This window comes from Neofelis nebulosa, chromosome 7, assembly GCF_028018385.1.
Source record: "Neofelis nebulosa isolate mNeoNeb1 chromosome 7, mNeoNeb1.pri, whole genome shotgun sequence".
Classification (NCBI taxonomy): Eukaryota; Metazoa; Chordata; class Mammalia; order Carnivora; family Felidae; genus Neofelis; species Neofelis nebulosa.
The window spans coordinates 107277666-107305150 of record NC_080788.1 but is presented as its reverse complement, the minus strand read 5'-3'; the positions used below and the strand labels follow the sequence as shown (position 1 = coordinate 107305150).

The window sequence follows — 27485 nt, the reverse complement described above, 5'->3', positions numbered from 1 at the left end:
CGTTTATGGCACCTTTCTGTTCTACACCGTCTCTCAAATCAGATCGTGTAAGCCCTGTAGCAGTATCTGCTTCGCATAGACCATTAGAGGGACTTCGGAGATGCAATGCTCTCATCAAGTAGATGATAAAACTGAGGTCCAGAGAGATTAAACCACTTACCCAGGATTATAAAGAAAATTCATGTATTCGTCAGAAATAGAACTTAGGTCTCTTGACTGCCAGCTCAATGCTTTTTTCTATTACATCATGCTAGAATGAGTAATTCTATGTGTATTTTCCATTCAATTTTGTTTATTTCTCTGGCTTATCTAATTCCATCTCATTTTTTGTTCCATGTAAAAAAGATGGATGAGAAAAACATCAGGATTTGAAGTTGTTGATTCCATTATTTTATTTTGGAGGAATAAATGAGCATGGAATGTGGAAGAAATAACAATAATATTTAAAGTTGAAAAAGTACTCTGTGTCTGATTTCCTTTAAAGTTACAAACAGATGTATATACACCCACAGCCCTGACCATGTGTGCTATTTTCTGGATCAAATACCCTTGGATATATACATTTTTTTAATGACATTGACCCTCTGAACCCCAAGATCCTCCCCATAACTTGAAGCTGGCATTTGGATGGTTCATTTAGTAGGTTTCCAAAGTTTGTTGGATTTAAATAAGGGACCTCAGAAAAGGCAGTCAGTCTGGATGCCACCAGCAGAGAAAGAACTAGAACTCCAGGTGAATGGTATGCGGTTGTAAATATATTCCAGGCAGAGTGCATATCAAGTGGCAGGGTCTGGAATGGGTGGCACAGCATTTATGCAAGTAGAAGGACAGCTGCAATGGCATCAGGGGTCAAGGCCAGGTAGCAGCAAGGACCTTGTAAGAAGTTCAGTCTTTATGTGGGCACTGGGGTGTAGCTTAAAATCTTAGGTAGGAGAGTGAATTTGCATTGTAAAAAGACCACCATGCTCATAGAATGGAGAAAGAACTAGAAAGGATCAAAAGTATTAGGGGGTTGGCATTAGACTGTTGCTGTAGTAGTCCAGGTGAGAGAGGGCAGAGGCCCGGATTGGATAGTGAGTAGATTCTAGAGCTATTTAGGTGGGGGTTGAATACAACTGGCCTGACTTGCTGATGGATGGTTTATGGTAGAGGGTCAAAAGGATGAGGTCCAGACTTTTGGCTTAGGCAACAAAGTACACAGAGTGTAACAGGAAACCGAGGAAGAGATGGCTGGAGGAGAGCGGGTGGGTTTTGAGAAAGTGAGTTTAGTGTTTGAAATACCAGCAAGAGAACCAAGAGTGATTCCTAGGCAGGTGGACAAATGGGTGTGACATCCTAAAGAGATCTATTTGAAAGACAAAAGCATTGATATTGGTTGTAACATGCATGGATGGGAGTGAGGTAACCAGGGGAACCACCAAGAGAAACAAAGCAGGGCTGGAGAGAAGCCAGCTTTTGAGGAATGAGGACAAGAGGAGGAACCTTCAGAGGAGACAATGAAATGCCAAAGAAAAGCATTTCATCATGGAGCAAGTGGCCATTGGTGTTGCATACCACCAACAAGTCAAGGAAGATAAGGACTGCAAAGTGCCTCCTGGCTTTGGCAATAAGGAGGTGGTGAGTCCTTAGTGAAAACAGCTTTAGGGAGGTGAGGAAGAGTGAACAGGAGGCGAGTGTGGACAAGCTTTCAAGAACTTTGCTTATATTGAGAAAGAGAGAGGATGGTGGCTACGTGGAATGTGGTATTAAAAGCTGTTTTGTGGAAGGCTGAGACACGAACAAGTTAAGAGTCAAGAGGGAAAGGCGTACGATCTAGGAGAAGGGCAGTCCTCTGATCTGGCTGGGTCCCTGAGCAGAAGAAAGGGCTGGGCCGGAGCAGAGCCCAGGGACACCCCCTCTTTCCTAGTGGGATGTAGTGGATGCGGATGCCAGTGCGTTCATGGGTCTGGTGGCCTGATAGCTTCTAGGCATTTGTGTTCCTGTGTTCATTATTATTATTATTATTTTTAACGTTTATTTTTGAGACAGAGAGAGACAGAGCACGAACAGCGGAGGGGCAGAGAGAGAGGGAGACACAGAATCCGAAACAGGCTCCAGGCTCTGAGCGGTCAGCACAGAGCCCGACGCGGGGCTCGAACTCACAGACCGTGAGATCGTGACCTGAGCCGAAGTCGGACGCTTAACCAACCGAGCCACCCAGGCGCCCCGTGTTCCTGTGTTCCAATGGTGCCAGTGGACAGGACAAGTATCTTCTAGCTTTTCCTCAGTGCAGAAGGAAGGTAGTAAGACAAGGAGAAGGGAGAAGGAAGAGAGAGACAAAGGCTTGTTTTTTCCCTTCAGTTTGGATTTTTATCTACTGGGCAAGGAAACTCAGGTCTAGTGTCAGGGATTCCCCCTCCTCCCGTGACACACACATTGGTTGTACAAAGTCCACAGCCCTGTTCACGATACCACAACTACTAGCTCTCTTTTGCACAGAACACTGTTAAGAGGCACCTGCTAAAGGTTCAGTCCTTCCCGAAGAAGAGTCGAGTGACAGACTGTGTGTGGATAGTTTTAAGAGAGGAATGAAGAGCTAGATGAACACCCGGGAATAAGGAGAAAGGTACGTATTCCAAGAAAGACTGTATTAATCTCGTCTTGAGTTCTGAGCTCAGCAGCTAAAAAAGGAAAGGAAGAAATGAATGTGGTTCAAACGCGAGTCATAATTAAGAGTAAAGCGATGTTAGCTTCAGAGCTTGTCTGGGAGAAGTGCTGTGTGAAGGACGAGGGAGCAGAGGAAGAACAGTAGAATGAGAAGGAGAAGAAAGAACGTGGTAGAAGACCAGAGAGTAAGACACACACAGAATTATCGGGGGAGACCAGGTCAAAAGTATCCCACTTGGCCAGATTCTGCATCAGTACATTGATTTTCTTACTTGTATTTATTTGAAGTACATTCTATTTGCACTGCAAGCCCTTTTGGCAAGATTTTGAAATCCCTTCCCTCAAGGAGGAATTTCGCTGGATGCAATTTCACAGTAAACAGATCTTGTGGAATTTTAAACATACGACCTTGTCAATAGGGGCTAAAGGCCTAAGGACCAAAGCAGTTTTCTGCACAGTTCTTCCCTCTGTGTGAGCAGCTTCTGATGCAGGCAACTAGCATGCAGGGTCACCTGGGGGCCAGAGAGGGGCAGAGGGGAGCTGGGCTGCACCTCTGGGTGGAGACTCTTGCTAGGTGGAGAAAGAGAAGAAGAGAATGTATGTGCAGTGAAGCTGTTAAATGCTCTAAAAATTAATTTTTGGTTTAGGAATCACCTTTAAACTCTTTGTACACAAAGTATCCCAATAGGCTCGGTATGTAGTTATTAAGTATTGATAACTAAGTCAAACCTCAAAAAGGACAGCATGGGGGCACCTGGGCGGCTCAGTCAGTTAAGCGTCCGACTTTAGCTCAGGTCATGATCTCATGGTCTGTGGGTTCAAGCTCCGCATCAAGCTTTGTGCTGACAGCCTAGAGCCTGCTTCGGATTCCGTGTCTCCCTCTCTCTCTGCCCCTCCCCCGCTCATGCTCTGTCTCTCAAAAAGAAATAAATGTAAAAAAAAAATAAATTACAAAGGACAGTATGAAAAGTTATTCCACTGCCAAGTGTGAGGCCTTCCCCAGGACAATTCCAGTTGCAGGTTTCAGGTGGGGCTGGTGCACGGAGGTGTGGCGACCCTTCAGCCATCACTCCCTGCTCTGCGTCTGAGGCCTTTTAGGACACCAGTGAGAACACGACAGAAAATGCACAAGCAGACAGGCACTCCACCCGGAGCGGCCATGCCACCCAGGATCACTGTTAGTAACACCAAACAGACTTTTCCTCTGCTTCTGGGAGCCGAGTCTGCCTACGATGAGACACCCAGTCCAGCCTGGCATCACCATCACCGGCATCCACAGTTAACCTTTGGAGGACCTGGCACTAAGGGACGTGGACCTCTTGACCGAAATCACTCAAAATAGGATTATGTCCTACGGACAATGAGACAAGCAGACAGAACATTCTCAGAGCATGGAGGCTATCTCCACAAAGCACAGAAAAATTTAGGTCCAGACCAAGAAGCAGGTAATAACCCCGGAAGCATGTGCTAGTTCCACAACATTGTCATTTGGGTAACAACTGAAGAAAGCTGCAGAGAAACACGTAACCGAGTTGGAGTGGCTGCAGAGCATGTTATAGAAAGGCTGCACGGAAAGCGTGAAGTCACCACATTCAGCTTGCCCGGCCACGGCTAACACTACTGATTTCGATGCAGGTGACAGAGCTGGGGGTGTAACGGTAGCTCCTGTGGTGTAGGAATGGCGAGTCAAGGCCAAGACACAAACTGTATTAAGGATTCCATAATGAATCAGTTTACGTAGCAGTCTGTGACCTCATAATGCGAGTGAGATTCTCCATACTCCTGTCAAACACTTCCCCAAAGCTAGTAGATTTGCATGACCTCTGAAGGCATAATAACCTTACTTGCAGCATGAGGGACAGAATCTGGCATTGTGGGTCTCAGGCATTTGACAAACTCGTGACCTTCCTTCTCACCCATCATTTTGAGGGGCAATGGGAGAATAAAATCTCCTAAGAGAGCCACATTCAACGTTGGTTCAGAGATGAGGAAACTGTCCACCAGCAGCAACCAGATTTTCTCAGTATCCCACTCCCTGCTGAAAGCCAGTCGTCTCTTATGCTCTGAAATATGTCTGGCAGCTCACCTGTTCCAACATGTCCTTGGGCAGATCTTCCTGCTCGTCCATTGTTAGAATTGCCCGTTTGATTTCATCATTGGACAATTTCAACCTGGAGAAAGAGTATTTTATTTTGTTGTTAACAATATTGGCACGGGTATTAAAATTTAATGCAAGATCATTCATTTTGCTACTCCAGCTGCTGACTTTCAAGAACCGTTCTTCTCAAAATCTCTTAGTGAAAGCTTATTTCCTGACAATATTGCACCTAAAAATAGTATTTTGAAACTGCTTTAACATTCTTTCAGGACTTTGTAATGCTCTGTTGACAAAGAGAACAGAGCTGTTATGTTCTATTGTTTAGTTTCCTTATGTAAGGGATCGGAGGATGAGAAATAGGGAAAACACCTAGATCCAAATTATCTCTTTAATATACAGCATCCATGAATTCTAGACGGAAGAGGAAAACTGAATTCTTGACTATTCATTAGGAATGTTCAAAGTCTGCTTTCAGATTAAAAATGGATTTAAAAAAGGTTGGAATCTGTTACTGTCAAAAAGTTGAATAGTTAATACATGGAATAGAATGTGTAAGGCACTTCATGGTTGAGGAGTTTTCACATATAATATTTCATTGGAGGTTTAAAATAACTATGATTTTTTTTTAATTTTTTTTTTCAACTTTTTATTTTTTATTTTTGGGACAGAGAGAGACAGAGCATGAACGGGGGAGGGGCAGAGAGAGAGGGAGACACAGAATCGGAAACAGGCTCCAGGCTCCGAGCCATCAGCCCAGAGCCTGACGCGGGGCTCGAACTCACGGACCGCGAGATCGTGACCTGGCTGAAGTCGGACGCTTAACCGACTGCGCCACCCAGGCGCCCCCTTTTTTTTTTTTTTTAATGGAGGGGCAAACTGAGGCTCGGAATGGCTGATTTGCCCAAGGTCAAACATATGGAAAGTGGCAGTACCTAACACAAATCTGTTTATCTAGTTAATATCTAATAGGGAAGAATTTAAGCAAAACCACAAATATGTTTTCTGTTCACCATAAATTTATATGATTAACTAATTTTAGGACTTATGGCTTGATTATGTCAGGACAACAAGTGTTGACTATGAAGAAAGTCATGAAGTTAAAATGTACTTGTAAAAATGTGTTTTTATTAGACACAACCAATAGTCTAAACTCGGCGGGGGGGGGGGGAATCTTAATCAGATTATTAGCTAGAAAAATAGAGTCATTCTTTTGTTCTATTTGTAAGCATTAGACCCAGACTTACTTAAAAATATCTTACTTCTTTAAGCTACTATTAAAGTGGCATATTAACGTTATTTGTCTGTTCCTCTAGTCTATGATCTTCAAGAAAAATCACATTTTGGCCTGGAGATGAAGACATAAACACACAAATACAGAGCAAGACATGAAGCCTTCACACGGATTATTTGAAGGCGGGAGCTTTGGCATCAGACTGGGCCTCAGTCCTGTGTGACGCTTCCTGGCCAGTGTGACCTCGGGTCAAGTTTTCCTTAAGCCTTAGTTTTCTCAGGGTGCCTGGGTGGCTCAGTTGGTTAAGTGTCCTACTCTTGGTTTTGGCTCAGGTCATGATCTCACGGTTCGTGGGTTCGAGCCCTGCATCGGGCTCTGCACTGACAGTGCAGAGACTGCTTGGGATTCTCTCTCTTTGCCCCTCCACTACTCATGCCCTTTCTCTCTCTCTCTCTCTCTCTCAAAATAAATAAATAATTAAATAACTCAGGAAAAAAAAAAAAAAAGCCTTAAGTTTTCTCATCTATGGAGTGAAATAATTCATGTAAAGCACTACGCACTGCCTGTCCATAGATAAAGCTCATACACTAGGTGTCTCACTTTCCAACAGACTTTTCTACACTGGGGACAAAAAAGCAGCAGTACTTCTGTAACCTAAACATTCTCACACAGCGCTTAGTAGGGTTATTACGAACACTTCCCCAAGCACTCCCACGGCCATTATTTCACTGGAATTTCCTCTCTGTACACAACATCCATTAGGCCCGGAAATGTTAAACAAGAATTAGAAGATAGGGTTCTTATTTTAAAGGTGGCTGTAACATTTGGGAGAATCAAATGGTAAGTGAAACACTCAAGACACATGGGTATGAAAGCACACATGGCTACTGCCGCTCTCACAGATAAACGAGGGGGCAGCATGAGTGTGGGGAAGGGGGCGGGACACAAAGGCCACAGAAGGAGGAAAGAACCCTGGGGGTAGAGCTGGACAACACACACCCCACTTTGGACAACTCGGCTTGTCCTTTTCTCTAGATTTTGAATTTTTTTTTTTTTTTTAACATTTATTTATTTTTGAGACAGAGAGAGACAGAGCATGAACGGGGGAGGGGCAGAGAGAGAGGGAGACACAGAATTGGAAGCAGGCTCCAGGCTGTGGGCCATCAGCCCAGAGCCTGACGCGGGGCTCGAACTCACAGACCGCGAGATCATGACCTGAGCTGAAGTCGGACGCTCAACCGACTGAGCCACCCACGCGCCCCTAGATTTTGACATGATCTCATTAAAACCATCTATCCTGCTATTTATGCTGAATATTGTTTCGTGTGCCGATAAGTAGGAAAGGGAAGGAACAAATCTGTCAATCCTATTGTACTAGTACTGTGTTTTTTTGTTTTGTTTTGTTTTGTTTTGAGGGGGGGGAGGGGCAGAGAAAGAGGGATAGAGGATCGAAGAAGGCTCTCTGCTGGTAGCACCCAATGTGGGGCTGAAACTCACAAACTATGAGATAATGACCTGAGCTGAAGTCAGAAGCTTAAACGACTGAGCCACTCAGGTGCCCCAGTAGTACCATTCTCTTTCATCTCATGTTTTCAAATCCAAATATACCATGTAGGCAACAGGAGAAAATTGCCCATGTTCTAAAATGAGATCCATTCTATCGCCTAGTCTGAGGTAGGGTGCCATCATAATTCCCTAGACCTGGGCAGACTTCTTTAGATTGTTTTAGTCATTCTTGGGACAATCACTGCCCCACAAACATTTTCACTAGGACATCGTGATGGAAAACCCTCAAACTTTAACTGGAACAATCTAGCTAAGTTGGCATGGGTAAAACACATGATAGGGTAAAAACTATAATGCTGGCATCACTGTACAGGCTCTGGGTAGCCCTCAGTTCCAGAACATCTAAAGGCTCATGAGTCAGTTAAGAGCGAACACCACAGTCCAGCCACGCAAGGCCAAGGAAGAGGAATGCTAAGGAAGGTTGAAACTGCCACTAATGAAAACCAACCGGCCGTGGAAACATCTATAGGCATCATGAGAAAAGCTCCACTTATAAGAAAAAAATAAATTAGTTCTGTGTCCTTTTCACACTGAGCTGAAGAAACTACTTTATGGTGTGGTTCTGCTGAGTCCTTCTGTTTTACATTTAAAAGAAAAGGAGTTGAAAATCAGAGTGAGAACAATACTTGAAGTATCAGATTTGCATTTCATTAGCTCCCCATATGGAGTGCAGAGCTCCTTGCTTTTGAAATTGTATATATTTATGCTTCTCAACCCCCAGAGGCTGTCTGGACTAAACACTAGCTCTAATTCATAACAATTTTGGTTTCTCTTTATGTGTCCCACAAAGAGACTTGAGACTTTAATGGATAGTACTTAAGAAAATCTACCTGTCAACATAGTGCCTTGCACGTGGCCTGTTGGAGCAGACAAAGAAACTGAACCCTTGGGGAAAGGGGAGAAGGGTACTCCGCCCTCTGGGATGGTTCTGTAGGTTGCCCGAGTTCTTAGTATCATCTGTCATCCACAGAATGAGTCGCTAATCTCTGTAATTTAAGGACCCTACCAATCCTAACGTTTTAATTGCTTTTAAAGCTTGGCAGTGTTCTGGTGTGCTGGAGGGTGGCAACGTTTGAGACATCCACTTCAACTTTCTTTACAAGGCAGGAAACAAATCGGCCATTTTAAAACAGTATTTAAGTCTACCTTGCTACACTCAAGTATTTCAAAAATTTGCCAAGAGAATTGGAACATCCAAGCGTAATTAAAACAAGTTAGGGATGGATGGCGAGATCAGCCTTAGCTCTGCTTCAGTGGATTTAAGCCAAATCCCCCTACTTTAAAGTAGCTTTTTGTGCTTTACTGCACCCCGGGCTGCCATGTTAAGTGAGCATCTGGAAAAAAAAGAATGGCAGAACACTCCATAAAAGTGTATTTTAGGTGGGTTCATTTGGCAATATAAACCAGCTTCCAAGTTTCTTTCTTTATTTCGGAAGGGAGAAGTCTGTTTCAGGGAATAAAGCAGGGCGAATTTTAAATTGCCACATGTCACCTATAGATACCCAGTAGGTTGTTGCTCACCCTGCCCAGGCCTGAAGTGAGCGTTCTTAGTTTAAGGAATGTCCTGTCCATTCCGCCACTCTCTTCTCCAGTCTGGGAAGGCAGGGTCCCTCGTGGCCGGGAGCTTCTGCTTCAAACTCACACCTTCCAGGCAGCCTCCCCTCCGGGAGCTGCAAGTGACCCTGGCCACTGAGGCTGCAAGCCCCGTGTGAAGGGCCCTCACTTCCCTTCCCTGTTCAGCCTGTGGGGCAGGGAGGGCCTTCCTCCTGACTGACTTCTCCACTCCAGGCAGGGCTGTGGCAGGTGCCTGACCAAAGGGTCCACTAACTTCTGCGGTGTGGGAGTAAGGAAGAGCGTTTAAGGATAACCAAGCGCTGCGGACATATGTGCTTATGAAACATCCCCCACGGAATACGTCACAGGCTTATCTCATGGTGAAATCTGGTGTGATGACTGTGTTGCTGGGGATTAAACTTCTTGTCAGCAAGGTAAGAAATGGAGAGGGTCACCAGTCTTGGGGAACGAAATCAGCAGAAAAGGAGAAAGTAAGTGTGGAAAGGCAGGAAATCTTGACATCAACTTGGAAACATTCCTGTTCATCGTCCACGTGCACAAAACCGTCTCCAAGTACTGCTGAGGGCGGTCTCTCTCAATTCTCTCGCGGGGTCGCACCTGGCCATAAGGGAGAACCTATCTAGTGGCGACTGTGGCCTCCAGGTCGCCACCCTTTCCAACCTGTCCTGCAAACCGCAGAGGGCAAACTTCAAACCTTCTTAAAACAAAGTGTCGTCCTGAACAATCTGCACCAATTCCCGATCCCACAGGCATGTTAACAGGCCACTAAACGAGCAACTACTCCATGCAGGTTCTCTGCTGCTACTGCACATGCGCTGGGTCTAACTCTCACACATCGAGAGGGCCTACTGCAAGGCCACTATTTCACGATCTCCATTTTATAGACGAGGAGGGTGCGGCTGGAGCTTGGGCTGACTGGTACCCTTAACGAAGGCACGCGGCATGGATCACAGGCTCTCTTGCCCAGTCCCATTTGTTATGACTGATGACTGGTGACTGCTACGATTGCAGGGCTCTCTGTATTAGTTGTGCATCGACCCCCTGCACCTCCCCCACCCCTCCACCCCCGGTGCCTTGGCTTCTGCTGTACGCCTCCTTGGAACTGCCTCTCGACCCCATGCCATGTAATTGCTATCACCCTTTGGGACCCACTTTCTCTTCTGAGCCCCGTCGGTGTCCTCACTCGGCTCAGCTCCTGGCTCCTTCCGGTTGGATCAGTCCGGGCCTGAGCTGTTCACAAGTCATCTTGTTGGTGTTGTTTTTCTTCTCCAAATAGCCACGAGCTTTCAAAGGCAGCAGTGCTACCTAAAGTCGTGGTGTGTTCTATGGCACCCCACGTAGTGCCAGGCAAGTCAGTGCTCCAAAGTGGTAACTCTAAGATCTCTTCCTTCCTTTCCGCCCCTAGCTCCTTTCACGTGTGGTAAGGCGTTGCCAGAGAAAATGGGAGAATGAAAACAAGGTGAACTACTCACTGGTTAAACAGCTAGGGGGGCGCCTGGGTGGCTCAGTCGGTTAAGCGGCCGACTTCGGCTCAGGTCATGATCTCACGGTCCGTGAGTTCGAGCCCCGCGTCGGGCTCTGTGCTGACAGCTCAGAGCCTGGAGCCTGTTTCGGATTCTGTGTCTCCCTCTCTCTGACCCTCCCCCATTCATGCTCTGTCTCTCTCTGTCTCAAAAATAAATGTTAAAAAAAAAAAAAAAATTAAAAAAACAAAACAAACAAAAAAACCCCCAGCTAGATACAACCCAAATTAGAACTCAATCTGCTTTATTTCTGTTGCCTTTGCCACACAGCACATTATAGGTCGGTCCTCTGCTTTCCTGGCAAGAGTAAAACTATCGATCACGGAAAAGAAAAGCATGTGGGGCTGAATCCTCTGTGGGAAAGGACGTTTTAGAACCTGATCCATAACGTCTAATTACCATAAGGTCAACTGGGACTCAAAATTACCTTGTTACATATAATATGCTTTTTAATTATGCTCGTTATAATGACACTTATTCATTAAATTGGATTTTAATAGATAATTTAACAGATACAAGGCAATTTCTTAAAACTATCTTCCAGAGAGAGTTTAGATACGCTCAAGTTCTAAGTCACCTTAGGCTCTGACACTTTTAAGGTAACAAGGGAATTATATACCACAAATACGAAATAATTCCTTCAATAATGGGATGGGAAGTTTGCCAGAAAGAACTGGAACCTTATCTATAGCTAGTGTTAGTGTTATGACCCTTGTTGACATCTCGTACTGAGAATAATCTGTCTGTGAGGAACTAGGTCACAGATTTTGCTCCTACGAGCACTTAAATACTATAGGAATTCAGTGATAGCTCCCTTTGTCAAGCTGTTTAAAAAGTGTTCCTCCAGACCGCAAAAGCACAAGATATAGGCAGAAATTCCAGGCTTTAGGAAAAACAAACAAAAAAACCTTTCCCCAAATTTTCATTTAACTTCACTATTAAGAATGTTATTTATAAAAAGAAGTTGTAACAAAACAGATTATAGATACTGTAGAAGAAAAATACGTAGACCTTCAGATTATTTCGTTGGTATCTTCATCAGCATGTGTTCAGGGAGAAAAAGGGGGGCTAAGTACAGGGCCTGGACATTTACATAGCTTCCAGCCAGAGGCAGAAATGAAATGCTAACAGGAGGGTTCATGTTACCTTACTAGTTGTATTAAAATTCAGGGATCTCACTAAGCTTCAGTTTCTCTTTTACCAAAAGAAACATTTGCTCCCTAAAGTAATATATATCTGGCTAATAATCAAGCTCCGTGCTGTAAACCAAGCAGCAGCACTTTGTGTTAAAAGAAATTCACTGTAAGATCATCTGAAAAATAAAGACTGCTACTCTCCCTCCCTGCTCTCCCTGAAAGAGCAGCCACCTCACGCCACCTTTAACACACACACGACATTCTTTCCAGAACGTGACCAATGGGACTTATACTTAATGCCCCCCAACCCAGGATTCTTTAGATCTTCGTTCACCTCAAAAGCATTAGGTATCTTTGCGTGACATAAAAGTTCCTTTTAGAGAAAAGAAGAAATTAGATACAGAAAAGCTACTTGAAATGCCCGGGATGACAGACACAGTGCCTGAAGCTATAAGCAGATTTCAGCCTCCCAAATTTCCTTTCTTCTTTTCAAGTTCCAAGGCCGTGATGGTTCACTAATTATGAGAAAGATTTCTGAACAGGGCTGAAATGGGTAAATTAGCATTTCACTGGGGCTTGAGATTTACATATCTGTTTAGTCGTAAAAATGTCTCAAAAAGAGCATGAAATCACATAAACTCTAAGTATAAAAAGGTGACTTCGAAAAGCAAAATAAGACAAAGAGCTTTCATGGTTGCTGCTGATTCTGTGGCAATGTTACTTAATCAAAATACCTCTTAAAAACTGAAAACAAACTGAGGGTTGATGGGGTGTGGGAGGGAGGGGAGGGTAGGTGATAGGCATGGAAGAGGGCATCTTTTGGGGTGAGCACTGGGTGTTGTATGGAAACTAATTTGACAATAAAATTCATATAATAAATAAATAAATAAATAAATAAATAAATAAATAACAAAAAAAAAACCCCACAAAATACCTCTAAAGCCAGGAAATATACATAAAGGTAAAATCCATTTTACAGGCTCTCTGGGAAAACAAAACAAAAGAAAACATTGACTTGGGACGTTCCACTCTTTAACTTTAGAAGTCTGTGGAAATTAAACTAAGAAAGTAGGCATCCAGCTCTGATACATTCTGCTCAGGGAAAGTAAGCGCCACGAATTCTCCTCACCTCAGACGGAAGAGAATCCAAAGAACTGAATCTTGGCAGAGTCCGATTATAAGAATAGGCACAAACACATGGTTTGGAGCCACCAGAGAGAAAAGTTGGTCCTACCAAAAATGTTTATTCAACTTCAACAATACCTCGATAGAAGGATGTTGCAATTCTGAGCTCTCCGACCATCAATCACCGAAAGTTCTTTGACTTTAAGTTTGGAACTCAGAGTGTCATCAATGGCATCTGCTTCTTTCTATAAAGAGCATGAAAGAAATCCATCAAAGTCAAACAGGGACATTCTGACTTCAGACACACACTTTTCCTTTATATTTTCTGTTTACACACACACACACACACACACACACACACACACACACACACACACACAGGCAAAGCTGAGATGGTGAGGGAGGGAGTGTAAGGAGGTGGCAGAATTGAAACGAAGGGCTAAAATCTAGTTGACAAAGGGAAATAATAAGAAACGCTGACCACCCACATTTGAAAAAGCATTTTTGGAAGAACAAAGTGCATCTAAGTTGAAGATGCTAAGCGTGCATAAATTATCAGTGAGTGGTGCCCTCCTTTTGTCCCCCAAATCCCTATGGATAGCAGACAGAAGAACTGTCACTATGAATCAAGCTCGGCTGAGGCTTGCCATTGCTAGTCTGGCCATTTGCAGGGCCCATTCACTCCAGAGCCATTTGCATCGTGAGCACTCAAAAAGCCAAACAATAAATCCTCCCAAACATCCTCATGTGCAACAGAAAGGTCCCAAGCCCAGATGGTACCTTTCATTACCCTGGAGCCTGATGGATAACAGAGAGGGGGCAATTCAAGGCATTAGTTCAATTACTTGAATTAACAACAAAACACTACTTCCATACTCTGCCGCTGTACAAAAAGCTGTAAGCAATGATGGCCAGTCATAATTTATGGTGGAAGAGGCACAAAAACATTCTATATAAAATACTGTTTGAGTAAACTGGGCACCAAGGTGAAAATACAGACTAACTTCATAAACAGCAAGTTTGATTTTATTCGAGGTCAGGATCAATTTTAAACCTGGATCATGGCATTTTAAATGTGTAAGGAAAGCAAAGAGCTCTGGAACTTAACAGTTTGGGAAAAAACAAAGACAATATGGAGTTTATAGTAAGAGGCACTGGGTGATCAAACTTCAATGGTCTCCTGTCATACTGAGATTTCAAGCACACCGCTAATTATCAGTTAAGAGTTGAAACCCAGTGTGGAATTACCTAAGCATTGCATTACACTATCTGGGGGGGGGGGGGGGGGGGGGAAGGATGGCCAAGACATTCTGAGCTTACAGTGAGCCAAGAAGTTATACTAAGCAAGGTTTGGGTAGTTGCTCACTTACCTGCTTGGAGTTACTGTTCACAAAGAAATCCTACAGCCATGGCAGAGGCATGGAAAAGGCAAATCAGATACATGCAGTTCAGAAATCACAGCAACAAACGGGAGAAAGTCAAAGCAGTCAAGGAACTCAGTGACACAGGGTAAGAGAGGATTTATGCCCCAAGGATGAGCAATGAGAGTTGATGAAGACGGGAGAGCCTGGCTGAAGATACAATGAGGGCACGGTACGAAGCATTCTGGGTAGAGGACATGTGTTGTGCACCATTTCCAATGGCGGCAAATCAAACTTGGAGAAGAAAGGACTGAGAACACCCCAGAAAGACCCAAGTTGGGAAAGGAACACACTCTCTTTGAAAGAGGAATGGGCTCCATTTATTCAACATGACAATTTTCACTTGAAGCAGAAAAATATCCATCAATTCCATCAACTTGAGGAAACTACTCCTATGGTCATGTCCTACCAGCAAAATATGCTTTTTTGGGGGGATGCGGGCAGGAATAATCTGTCTTCTTATGTCATAAGGAAGGATTAAGAAAAGACAAAAGACAAGTTCAGCAACATAGGCCAGTAATATTAACCCTCAGTATCCCTCAAGAGTCCAAACAATGCCTGGCAGTGCTATGGATAGGTGTGAGAAAAAAGACCGAACATGCAATTAAGAGACAATAAGTGATTCATGTTTGTGTGCCGCCATTGGTGGCCCTGTCCCAGCTGCCTCAGGGAAGTTCAAGGATACAAGGCCTGCGGCCTCCTCCTGAAATACTCCAGACAAGATCTGGAGTGAAGAAGAGAAAGAGGAAGAAGTAACTGACATGTTAAGAGAAAGTTACAGCCTTCTTTACATGGTTTTGCCATGCTGGAATGAAGAAAGCTTCAGGGTGCAAAACACACCCCAGCTCTCAGGCCAACCGCTTCACGACCAGCAGTTGCTCAGCAGATTCCTTAAGGCCTCATTGGCCCTGGCAGCACTGCCAAGGCCAATTTTACACAGATGAGCTGTTTCACATCATTCTTCCAGTGGGAAACAAAATGTGTCCTCCTTTTGCTCCTCCCACACAAGGAGGGATTGCTTTTCTAGAACGGCATTTAAAAATAAGTTGACAACCACAAGAAACCTTTCTTCTACTCTGACATCACAGTTTTCTTTTGTCCCAGTTGTAACAGCCAGGTTTTCTACTCTCAAACTCCTTAGGACACTTTCCCTGTAAAAGTAGCCTCTCCTTGCAAGGGCAGAAAGAACTATGGCAAAGTGAACTCCGGGAGGTCATCTTATCCTACTTTTCTCTCTTACTGAGGCAAGTTGCTAGTTGAATTTAGATCCAGCTATTACTGTCTGGCCTTCAAAGAAGAAACTTCTACAAAGCTCTCTGGCAACTTATTCTCCGTAAGTTTGCACTGTCAGAAAATTAAGACTTCTGACCTTGACTATAGTGGGCTATGGAATCAGGCAACTATCATTAATTAGGTGTGAGGCTTGTAGCTCAGCCTTACTATCTGCAAAATGGAATTAACAACTGGATTATTACTGTGACGCCTAAACATGGTAATTCATGTAAAAAAGCAATGTGCACGGTACCTCGTACATATTTATGAGCTCAATACTTGGAAGGTATCATACAACTATCTTTCAAGCTGATGATCAAGTCCATTTTTTTTCTCCTATTGCTCTCTTTTTAATTGAGTTGAAGAACAGCTGGTCAAGATCTCCCGTTTGTTGCCAGCAGCAGAAGTGAGCGACCGTTAATAGCCAAGTAATGCATCTTATCTGTGCAGAGGTGATGATGAGGAATGCCATGGGAGAGTGTGGTTTACCGTTAGCCTTAAGGTTTCCCTTCTTTAACAGTCCTTTAACCACATTTAAAATAAAATCACAAAGCTTATTAGATGGGCATGTTAAAAATAATGATGCTTCCAGGCCTCTTTCAAATAAGTTAACATTCTTTTTGAAACTTTAAATGATTCACTAATTGGCTTGGGCCAAACACCATAGGATCACCTAACAGGAGGTCCGATTTTTCCAGATGATTTTTGGTGTAGGGCTTTGGAAAATAAAAGTTGGGACTCGAATTTTCAGGAACCAATGCTGATACTTCCTAGGGATAAGGTTCCTCAATGACATAATGATTCAACAGTTTATAGGTAATAATAATCCTTACCTGGATATTTCTTAATTTTTTCGAGGTTACAATCCCTTTGCAAATCTGACAAAAGGTAGGGATCCCTCTCCAGAAAAATGCATACTATTCATATAAATGCATAATATTAAAATATATTTTTAAAATTTTATTTATTTTTGAGACAGAGAGAGAGCATGAACAGGGGGAGAAGCAGAGGGGGCGGGGGGGTGGGGGGGGGGGGGAGACACAGAATCTGAAGCAGGCTCCAGGCTCTGAGCTGTCAGCACAGAGCCCGATGCAGGGCTCAAACCCACAAACAGTGAGATCATGACCTGAGCCACCTGGGCGACTGAACCACCCAGGCGCCCCTAAATGCATAATATTTATATAAAACCCTGCCTTTAATTAACTCTTACCATGGAGTCAATTAATAGAACCTCTACCTTGTACTTTGGTCTAAGAAAAACCATCATTCATAATTTTCTCTTCGGCCTTCACATGCCATGGTGAAGGGCCAAGATTATTGAAATAAATACCCTAAATTATAATTTTTCAATGTAAAAACTAGATCTCCAGAATACTGAAAATGTGAAAAGAATAACAAAAAATTCTTTGACCATTTATTTAAGAAAAAAAAAAAATCAGAAGATAACACAGAATGTTCCAAATGGGAGCCCAAGAATGACTTCTATATTACGTTATTAACAGGAAGAGGTCAGATTCTGGAGTTTGGCGTTGAGTTAGCCTTTGTTCCCTACATCAGAGCAGAGAGGCTTTCAAATGTTTTACCATATGCTGATAAAAGGACCTGTAAAGAAGGGGTGCCCTCAGGCAAAGAACTGGGAGAAGGCATGGAGATATGAGCTATAAATTTACTGCTACAAAGATATGACTCCCTTTAGGTAAATGTAAAATTCATCTTCCTATATCCAACTGCATGGACAGGGAGAATGAATTTATAACATCTCAAGGTGAAAATTTCCCACAAAACCAAAATGAATATTAAGTGTATCTCAAGTAATACTACTATGCAATGCATGTGATGTATTAGAACAAGTCCTTTGTGGTTGGCCTGGAAATCATGCATAATGTAGTTTCAATGAGGAAAAGAGGTTCTGAGATTCAAGAAATTGACTTTCAAATGAACTTTTGGAATGTAAGCAGGGGAGTAACTGCACGCTATTAAATTCCACTTCATGTGGCACATAAGCTTACATAATCAGGTCCGCACACCTTTGATAGCCACACTGGAAAAGAAAAATCCTGAATAGAAATGGTCTTGTTCTTAAAACTGGAGTTACAGAAAATCCTTTACAAAGCCTGACCTTCATAGTGAATGAAACTGTGGTGTAAGAACAAAGTGAAACTGAGAATTTATGCCACTTGTGACCTGGCTGTGCCACCTGTTCAGACACTGAATATATGCTAAGCCATGTTTCTATTACCTATGAGATAGGAATAATACCTCATAGAGCTGGTGTGAGGATGAAATAAAAATAAGTGTAAGAGTGCCTTGAGAACTAAATTTTACAACTGATGAGATTGAGACTGGGTATATTGTTCTCAGCACCAAAAAGGTAACGGATACTTAATATTGATTATCATTTTTTAGTCTATACAGATTGTCTTCGTCTTTGCTTTTACACTGTAAGTTGCATCAAAAGCCTGTGCAACCATTCAATACATTTGCATCCTTTGAAGCATTTCACATACAAAGCAGATGGTATAAATATCTGTTTTGATTTTTATGATAAAAATATTTCTCAAATCAAGTGGGCATACCTTTCATATGCGTGCATATTTATATAAAATCTCTCCTAAATATCATTAATCAGTGTTCATCTAAAGGTACTAATCTTATACCTGAGGTTGTGTTCAAAATCCTACTCTGTATAGTGTTCTTGTTACATGCACACAGGTAATGGTATTCATGTGTTCCTTTGCCTCTCTGAGAAACTAACTTGTTCAAACAACTGGCTGAAGTTCAGAGAGTTTGACCAGGGTTTTATAATTGGAGGGATAGGGGAGATACTATAGGAAAAAAAAAAAAAAATAGGTTCCCACTATTCACTGGGGAGTGGAAAGGAGGGCAGTTCAAGTGTGATGATAATTATACAGCGTATTGCCAAGACTAAAATGAAAATACACAGGTCTTTGACATTGTCATTAGATAAGGAGATAGGGAACATTCAATGACAGGCACCCCGTTTCCTATACTCTGTCCTACAAATTCCTACTAGAATGTCTGTATCTTTAGATTTTTTTTTTTTTTTGTCTCTCAACATTCAATAAACTCAATAAAATGGATAAAATTACCTTCATTTGGGAAATATAGCTATGGTTTAAAAATCTCATCTCAAATTTGTGCACCAAGAGGGGAAACCTACTTCAATCAAGCTGAGCCAAGTGTGTTGAAATCTTTTTCCAGAAAGTGCCATTGAAAATGTCACAAATGAATCTACCAGTCTCCTTAGCGTTAAGTACAACTGATATGTTCTGGTCTACACTGACTGGAATGACTACTGATTACTTAAACAGGGATCGGTTGCTAGGAGACAAATACCCAATTGCAAGGCTTTCTGCAACCCTGTCTCCCAGAGCTCTTGAGAACTGTCCACATATTTGTCCCAGAGCATTTTGGCAGCATCCTTCTGCACCTTCTGCTGAAAGCCAGTTAATTATGAGTCTTGTAAAGTCGGGTCTTTTAACCACCTGCCTTCATGATCAACGCAACCCACATGCTCAGACTTGAATAACATCATTTGGAATTGACTGCTGTTTTCCCTTTCTTTAATTTACTTTTTTTTAAAAAAAATTTTTGTTATGTTTTTATTTTATTTTTGACAGAGACAGAGTGCAGGCAGGGGAGGGGCATAGAGAGAGAGTGGGAGACACAGAATCTAAAGCAGGCTCCAGGCTCTGAGCTGTCAGCACGGAGCCCGACACGGGGCTTGAACTCACGGACTGTGAGATCATGACCTGAGCTGAAGTCGGATGCTTAACCAACTGAGCCACCCAGGCACCCCTTTAATTTACTTTTCTACGCTCCCAAACCTTCACCTTAGGCAACCAGAATGGACCAGAATTAGTGACTGAAACTGAAGTGGGAAATCAATTGGATGTGTGATGAGGTCAGAAGATTACTGAATCTACCAGGAAATTTGCTAAAATGTCCTACGACTTCATGTCAAGGCCCAGAGAACACCTTCCTAGGTCAGCAGCAAAGAGACAGAGAGAGGAGGTCCATTGCAGCCAATCAGGAATGAGTCTGGTCCAAGCACCTGCCATATGAGGGCCCTAAACATACCCTTTGTTTGTCCCTTGAAAGATAAAGTGTCTTGCTTTCTACTGGACATTATCTTTTTTCCCCTTCATTTTCCTTTATTTTGTGGGTACAACACTGCACAAGTTTTCCTTCATACTTATGGAGGGGCCCCAGCTGAGGGCTCCTGTTTTAGGTTCATGCTACCGTGGCAGACAACGACCAGCATTTTTGTACTTTACTAAAATAGCACAGAATACAATGCAGAGAAACTTTCCCTCTGAGTGAAAATATTCTGGCTAAAAGACATACTACTTTTTCAGTTTCAGATGTATCAAAGGTTTTAAAATAAAAACCTGTCACAGTTTCGGTTTCTCCCCAGCCTCAGTCCATCTTCTCCCTCGATAGTTGGTAGTTCTGTTCTGAGACACCCTTTCTTGGGAACCAGTCTGCAGCTGCTCTGAGGATGCTCCAGCCGGCACATGATTCACGTAGGAGATAAAGGGCTCCCAGTAAAGCCCAAGAAAAGCCCCCATGCAGATGCCTGGCATGCTTGTGTTCCTAGTAAGATGCACTCTGCTCTCTCCATCATCTCTCTCAGTCATCCTGAAGAATCTTTCTTCTCTCACTCCAGGACACCACGTTTCCCTTCCTACGTCTCTGACTGTCTGCTTGGAATCTTTGTTGTGATCTCTTCTGGTCCACCCTTAGGAGGATCTCCTAAGATGTCCTCTCAAGAAGTGAGAGGTACCATCAGATGTGACTGGAGTGTACGGCATAAAGTTGATTCGCTGGCTATATCAACATGGATAGCCAACGAGCACCAAATCACACGTTTCCCACTAGCGTCACAAAAGTTTGGCTCCTGTTTCAGAAGCTTCTCAGGTCCTTTTTCTGTCAGTGCCATCCTCCAAATTGCTCAGCCTTCCCAGCCCCACTTCTGAGTTGACCGTGTTCGTGACATATAGTAAAAACTTCTAAGGTTCTGGTTAACTGTCAAATCATAGTTATTTACAAACCCTTGTATGTCTAAAGGTTCCATCTATTTCAAAAAGCAGTTCATTTCTGATAATAACCAACGGATATATAGATTTTTAAAAGTCAGATAAACTAAAATGGCTTAAGAAACGAACCCTGCGACAATTACAAGTTAGGCAGCTCTCCTACTAATATTTGCTCCTGGTGACCCATTTGGACCAAGCACAAGAGATATATTAATATACAAAACTCCTTCCACCAATGCAGATAAGGTCTTGGACACACACCAGGGTATGAAGTTAACAAGCAGCTTCAACACGTTCACACACATACACGGACAGGCACTTAGACACACATGTGAACACACGCACACCATGCTGCTTTGCAGGAACAGAGCAGGGTAGACCAGACAGCCTCAAACCAAGACGCCCATCACCTCATGGCATGGCAGATAGCACGGGGACCATGCGTGAGGACAGGACTTCTTATTTTTGTCTCATCTGGAGAGCACACAGTGTTACCTGCTGTCTTTGGTAGGCAGAGAATGTTCTCTCCAGGTCTTCGAGGTCTAGAATTTTGAAGACTTTTGTATCATCGATTTCGGTCCACACTGTTCCTTCCAGTTTATTCTGCAAACATCAAGTTAATAAGTAATAAATACTAGAGTTTATGGTTATATACAAAAAGAACAGACGTGGTTATTTTTTTAAAAAGTGCTGCCACCCCCAATTTTTCATTCTACCAGATGCTCAAAGTGGTCTGGCTTCAAACAACATGTCATTTATTTCAGCTTTAACACTTAAAGTATCAGAGCTAGTGAGAACCTGAGTCCATACTAAGAAAATGAAATCACTTAACAGTCAGGGCTCTTTCCCTTTTCAGTGACAGCACAGTGAGCTGCTAATGTTATCCATTAGAAGGAAAATCAGAACAAATGGCTTACCTCAGGCAGCTTAGACCAGTTGAAGGATTTCAGGGCATTTGTGGGCTGAGGAATGTTTTTCTTCTTGAGTGCCAGACCCAGTGGAGCACCAGGAGGTGGCATGATCCCCCCTAAGGGAGGAGGCCCTGGGGGAGGAGGAGGGCCGCCTGGAGGAAGGGGCGGGGGTGGAGGAGGAAGCATTCCACCTGGCAGGGGTGGAGGTGGTGGTGGGGGGAGGAGGGACCCTGGGACAGAGGAAGGAAAGGGCCCCCCTGGGGCTCCAGGGGAGGGTCCACCTGGGATCGAAGCACAGACAGCTCTCTGAAAAGGTAAAAATAGGAAAAGAGAAGGTCAGTGGAAGAAGTAAATTCACTGGATGATTCGGAGTCTGAAACTGCCTAAAACGTATGTTACAGAGAAATTCACATTTCTGAGAAGATGGGTTTAAAAGGAGCAATAAATCAAATGGGCTTTAGGGTCTTCGTGGACTACTGAGTCAGCCCTTTATATGTGGCACATTAGTGCTTGTCTGTATAGCACTCACGTATCCCTCACTTCTTATAGCATCCGAGTTTGGTTTTCATGAAATCAGTTTTCATTTTAAGAAGTTAACGTGGGGGTGCCTGGGTGGCTCAGTTGGTCAAGCGTCTGACTTTTGATTTCGGCTCCGGTCATGATCTCACAGTTGGTGAGTTCGAGTCCTACATCAGGATTTATGCTGACAGCATGGAGCCTGCTTGGGATTCTCTCTCTCTCAAAGTAAATAAATAAAACTTAAAAAAAAAAAAAGTTAATGTAATCTCCTTTGATCTTATTAGAGAATCTGCATTTATTTAAATACACACACCCCCCAACCCCCCTCTGCTGCCTGACTTACACAATGGCAGAGGGAGGAAGTCTTAAAACCATTGGGATAGATCACCTTGGGATACCCAGGCAGAAGCTGTCTGGCTAAGGTAGAGGGGCTCCAGGATAAGTGAGGCCCAGCAGCTGCTCAGAAACGAAGACCCGGCCTGTGGCCCCGGCCCTCACCCTGTTCAGCTCGTGGAGCTGTGCTGTGAGATCCGCCACCTGCTGCTTGACTTGCTTATGCTCGCTAGTCTCCTTTTCGAGCTTCTCTTTCATTTTATTTAAGGTCTGCATCATCTCCTCCTTCTCTTGGGTCTTGGCATCACATTCGCGCTCTTTCTTTTCCAATTTCTGTTGCAACTCATTGTGCTCTACACAAGAAAACAACGGGACGTGAAAACAGGGGACTCTTCAAAGCTGAAGTGTTTTTCTCTAAACAGAAAACTGGCTGAGGATGATGTGAGGCTCTTCATTAGGTAAATATTATTCCTCTCCTCCGTCAAAGGGAGCGACTTGTGGACTCAGTGGTGTTCGTGCTTGGAGGGGTCTTTAGGTGAACAACATTATGGTTAACTACATCTTGTAAAATACTGAAGAAGAGACCCTGAAGTCACAGTCCTGAAGATGGAACACAAGGGTGAGCACCTATTTGTGGAGGATAATGGTGCCCGTTTGGTATTTAATTCAGGATCCTGTCATAAAAATGGCCCTTTAGCCACACTAGGGAAAATGAATATTAAAAAGGCTTCTTTTGACAAATTAGAAATGAGAACCAGAGAAGCCATTGTTTGTTAGCCAGGTTGCTGGCTTGTGTCCAACCAGCAGAGGGCTGAGAGGGAGGATCTTGCTCCCTGGGGATATGCTGATGCCAGACCGGGTCTGTCCCGACACCGAGTCCTCTCTCCCATTCTCCTCTCGGAAGGCTACCTGGACTTGAAGTATTTTATGTTTCTGGCAAATAGTCCTTAAAACTTGTGAAAGCAAATGCTATCAGATTCTCAGCATTAAAGACTTTAAGGGCAGAGCATGACAATCGCCACAATATGGGGAGAAAAATATTAGCTCTCAGCTGTAGTTTTACTAACTTCCCAATCCTGCTATAATGGAACGAGGCATCCAATGGAGCCCAATGTTTACTTACATTGCCAATATGCCTGTTGACTCCAGCCCTTGCGGGAGTGAGGAGCTTTGGGAAAGAGGACTAATGAAGTTGAGGCTGCAGGTTTTTATTTCAAATACTTGGCCCCAATTCCTACTCTTTTCATAAAGTAAACCCACGAGAGATATAACCCACTGGGGCTGAGCTACACAGAATTGGTCTCTATTTCTGAATCTGATAACACATTTAAATTCTCGCTTTCTCCATCTCTTACTTTTTCTTTCCTGAGTTTGCAGAGAAGAGTTCACGCCATTGAAAGCCTTGACTTCTACCAGTCTTGAAGTTAAGGTGACCACTATTCATTCTGTGAATGAACGCATCCCTGACTTCTTCAGCGACGCGTCTGAAACCCACCTCACTGTATCCCATTTTCCTTCTTCTGTCTCCACGTCATTCTTCTTTCACAATTCTAAGACTTGAGACTCTTATGACCCGTCATTAAGCTTTGACAAATCCTGCTGTGCCTCAGAACCACCTCAGAGATTTTAACATTTCAGGAGCCCCAGACCCCATTTCTGGGAGTGTCTTCTACAGGTCAGGGACAGGGCTTAGGGATTTGTTTTCAAATGCTCCTTAGATGATTCTGATGTAATGCCAGGTTTGGGAAGCTGCAGCCTAAAGGATTCTCCCTACAAAGGCGTTCATTTACCATCCATTTGCTAAGATCTTCTTGAACACTTACTACTGACTATGCCATAGTAAAGAGAATTCTCCACCTTTCAGGGCCAGAGAACTCCCATCTCCTCACAGCCTCCACCCTCTGATTCATCATCGTGTGCCCTTTTTGATACAGCCTTGCTACTTGAAGACTTCAGAAAAGAATTAATTTTATCTACAGTATCTCCTCTTTTACACTCCACCTGTGACCTCACGTTAAACCATCCTGTTCCGCCCACTGACCTTGGCCATTATTTCTCATCCCACCTCAGCCGCCTAAATCTACCATAGTCCCTATCATTTATAGTGCAATCAATATGGCACTATGTTAAAGTCCTTATATTTGTTTTGTCCTTTAATCTTTGCAACAGCCCTGCAAGTCAGATATAATCTTCAGCTTATAGAGGGGGAGGGTGGAGAAGAGGAGTCTGCATGCCTATGCATGCAGTCAGTGAGGAATGGAGTTGAGACTCAGACCCAGAGCCCAGTGCAGGGCCTGACACATAGAGGAGTTCAACAAGCCTGCACTGAGTGACCGCCTGAATGACTCCAAAGCTTCTGTCCTGGGTGTGCTCCTTAGCTTGCACACCCACATCCCTGTGCTCTACATTTGCCCCTCAAGTATCACCTGACCATTTTCTCTTCGGTATCACCTCTCTTCACCCCAACTTTTGGTCAGTGTTTCTATTCTTTCTACAGCAGCTTCTGGAATCTATTTATAAAACGGTATACAGCAACCTCACCTGTGTGAGAGCAATCTGAATTCATATATGGAACTTCTAATATAGGTGCACTGCGTGTCTGGTATTTTCTGCTACCAGTGGTGGCCCTGCTTTTCTGCTCCACGGAAAAGGACAAACGTGATGAGGGAAAAGGAAATGCTTTGGCATCTCTTAGACCCTCTTTTCAATGCACTAAATATCGGGGGTGAGTGCTATTGTGTGTCACTGGCTGTGACTAAGTAAGTTGGACAAGGAAAAGGAAGTCAGTTGGCCAGCAGAGCGAAAGAGCAGAGGCCGGGAACAGGACTGTTTTCATAAGATGGCCGACTTCAAGTTGCAAGCATTTGGAAGGGAGAGGGGGACTTCTATCCATTCTGTGAGTGGCTGGCACAGTGATGGGTACAAATGACTCTCCCATCATTTGATGCTGAGTGTTAAGACCAAAGACATGCTCAAGTGCTCGCCAAGAGCTGGCCTAGTTACATCTCATAATGCCTGTATCTACAATGATCGGTGATTTTCTATATGATTTCTCTTTTTATAACGGGTGCCAAACAAAGGTCATGTGGAGAATTGGGCTGCTGAAACCAGGTGGCCTGGGTTTCTGTTAAAATTCTGGGTAGTCCCCCTTAAAACCTAGTGTGCTTTAAAGAGCAGTTACAGAGTGGGGGGAGGGCTGGCATGAGCGGTAGTTAAGAAAATTTGAGTTAATGAATGCCAAACAGCAAATGCTACAAGCTTTTCAAAAAAAATTTACATAATTATAATAAAAGGATAAAATATTTGGCAATCAGCATGACAATTAAAATAGCTGAATTCGAGAGAAAACAGGGCAAAATGCCCTTAAGACACAGAAAAAGAAAGGCTGTTGGATGCATTCAAGTCAGTAAGAAATATCAGTGCAAGTTTCTAAAATATACAGAAAGCAGAGTTGCCCAATAACCAAATACGCGGCCGTTTCTTTCATCGGGTCCTCACTATTTACCTTTTCTCATTTTTTCCGCTTGTTCTTTCCACTGCTTAACTTCATTTTCATTGACCAACCTGTACGATAGTCAAAAGAGCATTCATTACAAAAACATAAAAGGCCCGTTGCCAAAATGCATGCTCTTCTAGGTACAAAAATAGTCCTCTGCAGAAAAATCCTCAGCATGCTTGAAACCCATTTAAACCCAGATGTTACTCAGATACATTACATATGTATATATAGGCGCTCATATTTGACCTCTAGAACATTTCGGTTCTCCCAGCTGCTATTTTAAAGTAGGATAAAGTAAACGCCTTACATTGTGACTATCATCTCACAGACAGCAAAATCAGAAACTTACATTCGTACGACATTCTTAATGTTAAAGTTTTCCAAAGGCGTGGTGTCAGGGTCCTGTCCTTTGTCATTCTGAATAACTATCTGCTGTATAATCCTATCTAGTAGCAGCCAGTACTGAACGGTGTTGCCGCTTCTCTTGTCTAAAAAAGAAAAGAAGGGGGGAAAAATACTTCATGTTGTTTCTAAACTAGGATGAATATGTTTCAACAGCGGTCACCCGCCAGAGCCACAGAACCAGAGATGTTTATAACATCTGCACCAGCACTTCCCAAAGTTTCTGGAATTCTGACATGCGATGATCATTTATATGATTGAGAGGCACTTTCTACCCCTTTCTAAATGTGTTGCAAGGCATATATTTATTTTTAAAATCAAAGTAAATTATAATTCATTTCATTTTTAGAATGTCATAATACCCCTTAAGCTGCGTGGAGACACGTTGGACTGTCACAAAAGCAAGGTTTGGAATCCCTGGTGTGCACCCAAGCTAATCAGCGCTGCTCTGAAGACAGAGCCCTTTGGATGATGTCCAAACATTCAAAAACACACATGTAAGTCACAAACACACTCACAAGGCATTTGGAGGCAGTGGTGCAGGATGGACATGAAGTGAGGGTAAGCTTCACTATGGGTCAGCCTCTTCCTGGTCAGCTCAAACATCTGAGTCGCACTTTTTGTGTCTATGTGAACCTATTCCGTATGAAAAAGAGATCTAAGTCAACACCCGGTATCCTCAATAGCTGCAACGCAAGGTAAGCAAATCCAAGGCACGCACGGCTAATCCTGCCACTTAGGTAGCAAAACAAAACCCGGATTTTGCTTTTCGGTTGTACCGGTCCATGTCAACTCAACACACGTTACGGCAAGGGAAGCCCATGAGTTCATGAGTTAAATCTGAATAATTGTGACCATACGTACCAGTTCAAATCTTTTGGCAAATTCTAGTTCATCTTCATTTCTGAGCATTTCGAAAAAATCTAAATGCCTGAAATCCAATAAAAGAGAAGCTATTAAAAGTAGAATGTCCTACAAACACAAGCACATAGGAATCAGGACATTAATACTAAGGCCTTTCCTAAATTGTCAGAGATAGCTCTAAGAGAAGTAAGACAAAATTGTGAATGCCTTTGCTTAACTATGTTCTAAGGAAAAAAGATACTGAGTGAGATCACAGTAAGACAAGCTTCAAAGCCTAGGATGCCTAGTACACATTAGATAATTA

At 43.2% G+C, this 27485-nt stretch overlaps 1 protein-coding gene across 4 annotated transcripts in view; it reads right to left on the bottom strand.

Moving 5' to 3' along the window:
- Positions 1 to 27485, bottom strand: part of DAAM1 (dishevelled associated activator of morphogenesis 1) — a 178595-nt gene that overhangs the window by 21307 nt on the left and 129803 nt on the right. For 3 of the 4 annotated variants that reach the window (XR_009264499.1, XM_058739191.1, XM_058739192.1), the window contains 10 exons: positions 27182 to 27248; positions 26836 to 26953; positions 26265 to 26403; positions 25922 to 25980; positions 22582 to 22769; positions 21571 to 21870; positions 21149 to 21256; positions 14271 to 14300; positions 13039 to 13145; positions 4733 to 4817 (listed from right to left, as the gene is read on the bottom strand). Coding sequence is in view for 3 of the 4 variants with exons in the window: in XM_058739191.1 (XP_058595174.1) it covers positions 4733 to 4817; positions 13039 to 13145; positions 14271 to 14300; positions 21149 to 21256; positions 21571 to 21870; positions 22582 to 22769; positions 25922 to 25980; positions 26265 to 26403; positions 26836 to 26953; positions 27182 to 27248 (1201 nt within the window). In the remaining variant the exon portion in view is untranslated. The remainder of the gene's footprint in view (positions 1 to 4732; positions 4818 to 13038; positions 13146 to 14270; positions 14301 to 21148; positions 21257 to 21570; positions 21871 to 22581; positions 22770 to 25921; positions 25981 to 26264; positions 26404 to 26835; positions 26954 to 27181; positions 27249 to 27485) is intronic. The other variant, XM_058739193.1, reaches the window with a different exon arrangement.